This window comes from Crinia signifera, chromosome 6 (assembly GCF_055691185.1).
Source record: "Crinia signifera chromosome 6, ASM5569118v1, whole genome shotgun sequence".
NCBI lineage: Eukaryota > Metazoa > Chordata > Amphibia > Anura > Myobatrachidae > Crinia > Crinia signifera.
The window spans coordinates 275,210,399-275,219,102 of record NC_139222.1 but is presented as its reverse complement, the minus strand read 5'-3'; the positions used below and the strand labels follow the sequence as shown (position 1 = coordinate 275,219,102).

The following is an 8,704-nucleotide window of genomic DNA, read 5'->3' as shown; positions in this document are numbered from 1 at the left end:
GCTGCATACCCACCATGTACAGTGGTATGCTTATGTACATGGCGAGGGATCAGCGTGTGTTTGTTGCGTCCGAGTGATGAGCAGCTCTTACAGTCCCTCCCCCACCAAAGTGACCTGAGTGGTAGGGTTGCCATCAAAATTGTGGGGCCCGGGACTGACAAAATAGGCAGGGCCCCCCTTCCCTTTCTCCAACACCTGAAATGCCTGGTGGGACATGTGTCCATAGCACTGGCCGCACTACTCAACCCCTACATTACTTCAAGGGAAATGTGAACTTTGTTTATGACAAGTTATACTTTATAAACTCCAGTCCTGGGATCCCTTTCTGTCTGGTCCCGGGACTTGAGTCCCCACAGTCCCCCCCACCACTGATGGCTGCCCTTCTGAGAGATATCCCTACCCCCCCCCCCCCCCATTACCCCCGTGCCTCTCACAATTTTCTTCTCACCCCTCACCCTTCTCTATCCCCACCTCACCCCTCCCGATGCCCCTGTCAACTCCCCATCCCCTGTGACTCCCCTCCCACCTCCCTGTGCCTCCTTCACAGCTTTATCTTGTGTATTAGGGATACATGCAGATGACGGCGGTCAGAATTCCAATGTAACTATCAGGGAAGTTAGAATTTCTCTGACCTTTATGTTGCAGCTTCTCTTTCTTTAAAGGTTTATTAAACAATTTTATTGTTTGAAGAAAGGAAATAACAAAGTTCACACAATCAATGACATTTCCCAAATTAATACACAGTAAGAGTTACAATAAATGTATTGCGCAGTAACTCAAACTGGACCGTTATCACTCTGCAGAATCTCATCTAGAATATTTGTGGTGCCCCCAAAAACCCTTTTATGGGTCACCAAGGGTTAAATTAATCCGCACCTCAGCGCGGGACACATGGGGTTAATATTCCCCAGGGTTTTCCCACCAGGACTTGGACAACAGGGGAGTGCGTGCCCTGGGATTGTCTGAGAGGGGGCAGGAAGGAGAGGAAGTCCCTGGGAGAGAGGAGGAGTTGAGAGAAGACGGCGGCGTGGAGACTGACCTAGTGAGGAGAAGATGCTGGGAAGAGCGGTATGGGTCTTGCCCTCCCCAGCAGCGTGCAGCCTACAGGAACAGCACCCAGGTCTGAGTCGGAGATGGGCTGGTGAAGCCGACGTGCTGCAGCCGCGTAGAAGGAGCCGCGCCGGGTGACAGATTTCCCCCGCGCACATCAGCAGTGAGACGGAGGACGCCGGGAGCCGCGTCATCGAGAGTCGCCGGCGCCAGCGGGACGACAGCGACAGCACATTGGGGAGAAGAGACGGGAACCCGCTCAAGGGACCAGAGGAGACCCGGAGTGCGGCAACGCCGTGTCTGTGGCGCCCACACTGGTGTGCTCCCTGGTCAGAAGAGAAGGAGCTGCAGAGACCTCCAGCGCCGCCGACTGAGTTGAAGAGCGGGAGCACGTGACGGGCCGGAGCCTGCAACTTGGTCCAGCTAAGAAGGTATCATCTCTCCGCTCGGCCCGCACCCAGTCACCCCCTGCCTGTCACTCCCTACCTATGTACACCCACCTAGTGCCCTGTTGGCCCCGGCAGCAGCCCCAACTCCCCACGTGCCCCTAACAGAGCCCGGAGAGCAATCCCCAAGGAGGGGTTAGAGAACTGCTCCCCAGCACCCTTGGGTGGTGAGACATTATCCTGTTCACCGGAGTGAGGAGTCAGGAGCCCCCGCTCAGGCTTACTGTCTCTACCCCAGGTTGTGCCATACTGCTTAAGGCCTGTGGCCTCTTTTGAAAGGAAACAACGCCATCTTGTGGCTAAATTTAGGAACACCTCCCCTATTATTGAGGGGTGTAACTACTTCGGGAATCCTGTTGTACTGATCCTGGGTTGGCAGGCCTTTGCTCCAAAGGAAATACTGGAACCATTGCTTGAACTGGGTAACTACTGCGGACTGACATTACCCCTGTGCACAGGTCGACCTAGAATGAGTCATACAAAGGGTGACGTCACCTCAGGTTATTGGTTAAGAGGGTACACTGGTGCACCAGTTATATAAGTCAGTACTTACTGTTATGATTGTTGTTGTGGTGGTATACTATGTATGGTTTAATTTGTGTACATGCCAAATGTAGCCTCCATGTTGACGGTGCCGTGTTGACTCGTTGACCCAGTAGTAACCTTAAAGCGGGGGTGTTTCACCCAGAACGCCATCACGGTACCTTGAACACGTGGAGCCTGTAGGCCTTAGTGGGCAAATGCATAGGGTGACTAGGTTGCCTGTTGTCGGTACTACCGAGCCTAATATGCAGTTGAACGCCTTAGTGGCGAGTTATCACGCCTTATTGTTCTATTAGATAAATATCAAGGGTCAAAGTGAATATTCATAACTGTTGTTACTTGTTAATGTTCCTCAAACCCCAAGTGCTATTGCGTCGTGAGGGTCAGTGGGCACGGGTTGCCTTTATCTCCTAATAAACCTGAATTGTACTGCAGAACGTTGTCCCCTTTCATTGAAATGTCCCTCTCCCGTCCACCGGAGAACAGAAGAACGGATGAACCTGAGTCGCCCCTGAAGTGTCAAGGTAAGGGGAACCTGTTCCCTTCATGCACCGGCCACCACATATTCCTAAAAATAATCAGGTTAGATTACCATTCTCTACAATTACTGCAGAATTATCACGGCACCGGGCGCACTTTACGGTGGACGGATTTCGCCTCAAAAGCGCTCAAAGCTCCATAGGGTTGTGAGCAATTTTAAACAATTTGGGGCCAGTGAAGGGTGCAAGATCTGGTTAAATCTGGTGCCGTGAATTGGAACAGCACATTGCACCCTTCATGGCTAATAGGATCGACCCCATAGTCTATTTCCAGTCTGAATCTATAATGAAAATAGGAATGTCCATTTAAGAAAGTAACTTTTCACCTTGAATCTTACTTTTATCAGCAGAATATTAGTCTTTAATTACCTAAGAAGGACAATAGTTATTATAACCGCTGGATCCTTTGTTTCTCTTGATGAATTCATTCTGAAGTGACAAAGGCTGATTTGTTTTGCACAACAATATTATACTGACTGTCCTGCTGTGCTATTATTTAATCCAGAGGAACTCAAAGGTACAGTAATAGTCATGGATGTACAGTACGATATTCTTTCATTAATTGTCATTTGTCCTTTGGAAATCCAGCAATATTTTCCTCCTTTATGGTCTACGATCATACATTCTCTATTGACATAAAACTGTGTAAACTTTGCAGTTCTTTCATAGACATAGGCATGCGAGGGGGAAGAAAGTTTGTAGGGTTGGATGCACACCTTCAATGAAATTCATGTCATTTTTCGTCTTTATTACATTTTATTAAAATATCCCTTTTGTTTGTCTTTTATTCAATGAAACTCAGTGACAGAAGACATTATGGGGGAAATGTACCAATATGAAAAACCTAGTTTTTCGTATTGGTATTTCCCCTACGGCTGCATACGACTGTTTCAGTCGTATGCAAAGTCGTGTTCCGGAGGGGAAATTACAAAGCAGTCAGATACGACTGCTTTGTAACCCTCCGATGGTGTAACCATTCGTATTAGCTGGCCATATATACGGCCGCTAATACGAATTCGTACAGGCAGTCTGCACGGATCAGTCAGATCCATGCAGGCTGCAAAGTGTAAAAAAAATAGAAAAATTAAATAATTAAAAATTTTTTAAAAAAAAACAGCGTGGGGTACCCCCCACAGCTGTAACCAGCACCAGGCTGACGGAGCCGGGCCGGTAATTAAAAATCAGGGAACCCGACAAACGGCCTAGCGACTCCTTATTGGCCGCTAGGCCGCAAGGTGGCCAATAGCGGCATTCGGGAGGCGGAGCCGCACGATGTACACAAACACCATGCGGCTCCTGCTGTCCGGCTGGTTTCGCGTTCTCGGTTTGTTTTTTTGCAAAGACCCCTTACCTGGACTACGTCGCCCCGAGACAGGTGAGTATGGTTTCCTTCCACAGCTTCCTCCATGGATTTCGTCGGACCCGGACACCATCGCCGACAGCGACGTCGACTTGAAGAAGGACGTCGACATGAAGAAGAACGCCGACACAGGACTGCAGGACATCAGGACCAGGGCTACCTACGAAAAGAAGATAGGTAAGTATTAGTATGTGTGGGCTTTGTATGTATTAAAGTTTTATTTTAAATGTGTGTCAGTGTGTTTTATTTTACTATTTTTCATACTGTGGCACTACAAGACCCAGCGAGCCCTTTAATGCCCCGCAGGCTGGGACTTGTGGTTCTCCAAGTCCCAGCTTGCGGGGGAGGCTTGCTGGGACTCATAGTGCCCCAGTATTAGACAATAGATTATTCTATTTTGTACACCAGAATCAGCTCGATGCCCACCGCCCAGGGGCATCGAGGACAGCACCAGGCTTTAGCCTGGTCAGGTAATTCCTGGAGGGGGGGGGACCCCTTCATTAGGGGGGTCCCCACTCCCCCAGGGCCCCTGGCCAGGCTGACTGGTCGGTAGGGTTAATGTTTTGGCCGCGGGACCTTATATCATAAGTGTCCCCCGGCTGTGACATTACCCTGCTGGCTGGTTTGGCCTGGGGCTGGTTCTTAAAATACGGGGGACCCCTAGTCATTTTGTCCCCCGTATTTTGGGAACCAGCCCCGAACCTGGAGCCTGGGGCTGGTTGTTAAAAATCGGGGAACCCCTATTTGTCGGGTTCCCTGATTTTTAATTACTGGCCCCGGCTCCTTCAGCCTGGTGCTGGTTACAGCTGTTGGGTGGACCCCACGCTGTTTTTTTTTTTTTAATTTTTCTATTTTTTTACACTGAAGCCTGCACGGATCTGACTGATCCGTGCAGGCTTAAAGCAAATACGACAGGGAAAGCAAGGTGTATTTTCCTGTCGTATTTGCGTGGGTGTTTCACACCACTTAGCAGCCGTATTATCAGTACGGCTGCTTAGTACATCAGGAACCACCATTCTTTTGAATGGTGATTTCTGTCGTATTCTATCGATGGTGTAGACATTCGTATTTGTAAATACAAATACGAATGTTCCATCTTTAGGAATACGAATTGTTGTATTTTTGGGATTGTAAATCCCGAAAATACAAATTCGTAAAATAAAGGTGTATTTCTCCATACGAATACACCTTTTTTCTACGAATCCATTTTGGTAAATGTCCCTCTTCATTAGAAACAGTGACACGAGAGGTTAAAATCACATACACTTACAACGTAGAACATAAATTTAGTGCTGAGGTAAGTTTAGAAAAAGTGCAAAATAGTCTTTAAAATAAACTCTGAAGTGATAGAGTTGGTTGTTCTAAGGTAGCACCCCCACCATAAAACACTATAATAAGGTGGACCACTGACATGAATAGACAGGCATAACATACTGTAGCCTCCAGCTCATTAATATAACCTGCCTTAGAAATCCTCACTATACAGAAATTAACTAAATGCTGGTTTCCCAGGGATCCTGCCAATGTTGACTTCCATTAAATGACATTTCTTGTGTTACTGGTCTCTGTAGCGCTTCCTGTCACTGAGAACACCTGGACTTTCTTGGCCAGTGGCCACCTCAGTAATTTACATAAGCCGCCCCACAGTGACATGTAAGGAGTTTCAGTGTAATATAGGAACTTATTTTGGTTGACCCCCAAAGTTGCGAAATTCGCAGCTTTGCGGGTCAGCTAAGCGCCGCCCACACAAACGCCTGTGGCTGCAGGAAACTCCCTACAATGTTTCCCCTCACAGATGCTGGGATCTTCCTTCCCTGCACCGCCTGCCGCCACTTGCCTGATGCTTCTGGGATGCACAGGGCAGGTCCGCCCACACTGTCACTCATGCGCAGGTTGTGCCTCTGATCCATCCCGGCCAACGATACTCAGAAGAGAGTCTGGCAGGCAGCTCCCCATCACTGTATCACCACCAGAAGACAGGAAGAGAAATCACCGGCCTATGCTCTAAGGCAGGGGTGGCCAAACCTGTCCTCAAGATCTACCAACGGTGCATGTTTTCCAGGCAACCTGTGGATCTATAGTAGGAATAAATGCAGCATGTTTTCCAGGCAACCTGTGGATCTATAGTAGGAATAAATGCAGCAGGTTTGAAAATGTGACAGTTAGTAATGACTACAGCTGTGCACCAGCTAGGTGATCTGGAAAACATGGACCATTGGTAGATCTCAAGGACCGGTTTGGCCACCCCTGCTCTAAGGTAATGATCTGATTTGGGCCTGATTCAGACCTGTTTGCTAGTCTGCGAATGTTCACAGCCTAGCAAACATGTAAACACCGCCCCGGCGCATGAATCCCCTCTCTAACATGCGAGAGGATGTGTACACTAACCCGGCCGCACAGGTAAAAATGTATTTAATGGTCGCTCATCTTCTAATGATTTTTCACCCATTCGCTAACAAGTCAGTCCAGACTAACTTTTATTATGGCCGCAGATTGTCGAAATAGAGAGGGCACTGATGTTATGTGACATCAGCCGTCTGCTCCTCCAGTGTTTTTATGGGCACACCTATGAAACACCGGGACCTCCCCTGCTTCCGGCCTAAACTGGCCACTCCCTGGGTTTGCGCATGCGAACAGATCTGAATCAGCCTCTTTGTCTCCCGAAAAAACACACCACCTGCATCAACACTTCACACCAGATTCTGTGGTCACGTCTCTGTGTCAGCTCACCTTTAACCCCTCCCACCTGGGACTCATGAGCGCTTCCCGCTCTGTCCTTTATCCCCTCTCAGTAACGACCCATCTGTTTAACGTTTTTCCCTCTTTCATTTAATAATCTAAATAGTTGGTGGATGGAATGGAATGAAAACCTGGTACTGGTTGGGAGCAAATATAATTGTCATTAATTTACTCCCAAAATCTGAAAAAGGAAAAAATCTTCTCCTTCAACACATAATTAAATCTAAGTATGACATATAAAACAATGTACTTTTCTTTTCTGTATTTCTGAGTAAATAAACTTCAGGTGTAGAGGTGCTGTGAAAAGAATTCTAATACTCTAGGCTAGGGTGCCTTGATTCCAAAAGTTTGGGTACCACTGTGTCACACACTGATGTATAATGAGCCGATGTAAGCAGGAAGTATCTCTGTCAGTGTTGCATTTACCTCAATGTCATTTGTCTTTCATTGCAGATTATTCAATATCACCAACAAGGAAAATGTTGGAGACTCTGCAAGGTAATAATAAGATGAAAACTTTTAAAATATATATATATATATATATATATATATATATATATATATATATATATATATAAGTCAATAGTAGACGACTGCGCCTTCAGTGTACAATGTAAAAATAAAAATCCTTAAAATATATAGTGATATGCGTACCAGAGATACGAGAAAAGATCGCGTGTAGTGATAACTTTCTTGTGTCCGTCTCCTGTTTGGTTCTCCTTGTCCACCGAAACGGAACTCGGATGAAGTACAGTATAAGGACCCAGAGAGGAGAGGATAATTTTTAGTTAGGTGCAAAAAATATTTTGCTTAAAGGTGACTGGTGATAAGTGGTGGTTTCCTGCCACTTGACCCTTGATGAAGTCCCAAACAGAATAAAGGGGATGAAACGCGTTGGTCACTCTGGACACTATTCTCCACCCTCCATTGTGCTTGAGGCACACTCCAGATAAGCTCTTTTTTACTGTATAATTGTACGAGTCCATTACTTATGTTTTTATTCTGTTCATTAAATCCCTATTTTTAAACTATATCACACTATCGATTTTTCTTACCCCCCTTGGTGGGAGGTTCTCTTCGTTTAAGGTATCCTAAACATTGAAAGATTGCAGAGGTCCCTGTTGACATTGGACCCCTGTCAAATGTGAGTTATCTTTTCATTTTCACATTTTACACTGGGTGTAATTTAAGTTTTAACCACACGGTGGCAGGAAACCACCACTTATCACCAGTCACCTTTAAGCAAAATATTTTTTGCACCTAACTGAAAATTATCCTCTCCTCTCTGGGTCCTTATACTTCATCCGAGTTCCGTTTCGGTGGACAAGGAGAACCAAACAGGAGACGGACACAAGAAAGTTATCACTACACGCAATCTTTTCTCGTATCTCTGGTACGCATATCACTATATATTTTAAGATTTTTATTTTTACATTGTACACTGAAGGCGCAGTCGTCTACTATTGACTATATCTTTTCACCGGTCACGTCGGAAAAACGTGACCACCCGAGACTTTTGCAGCCCCTTGTATCTTCTTGGAGTGGTAATTTATTTATTATTTTTTAATCAATATTTGTTTACTATCACATCATCTGTATCACTGAATAGGTTGTTAGCGCTCTGTGCACCACATATATACAGGTTGAGTATCCCGTATCCAAAATGCTCGGGACCATGAGAATTTTGGATAACGGATTATTCCGTATTTCGGAATATTTTAATATTTCAATGATGTATTTTGAAGTATCTTGCATTTATGCTGTATAAACACATAATATACACACACATATATTTTATTACCACATAAAATACACACAAATATATTTTAATTGTTCAAAAAACAAGGTTTCAAAACGTGAAACAAATCTCAGCACTGAATTTGAATGCCAAGCAATCATTGTCTTGCACATATATAGTGCCAGTTACATATCATGTCCCCAGTGATGCTGTTACAAATGTCCCCAGTGAGTTTTTAGCAAAAAAAAAAAAAAATTTCACTTTCTGGAAAGTCCGTATTTCGGAATAA

At 45.6% G+C, this 8,704-nt stretch overlaps 1 protein-coding gene across 4 annotated transcripts in view; it reads left to right on the top strand.

Annotated features, from left to right (window-relative positions):
- The first annotated feature begins 901 nt into the window (after positions 1-901).
- LOC146009368 (C-type lectin domain family 2 member A-like) overlaps positions 902-8,704 on the top strand; it is a 70,477-nt gene continuing 62,674 nt past the window's right edge. For 2 of the 4 annotated variants that reach the window (XM_083149672.1, XM_083149670.1), the window contains exons 1-2: positions 902-1,481; positions 7,131-7,175. In XM_083149672.1, the coding sequence (XP_083005798.1) occupies positions 7,157-7,175 (19 nt within the window). In that variant the 5' untranslated portion in view covers positions 902-1,481; positions 7,131-7,156. The other 2 variants (XM_083149669.1, XM_083149671.1) reach the window with 2 other exon arrangements.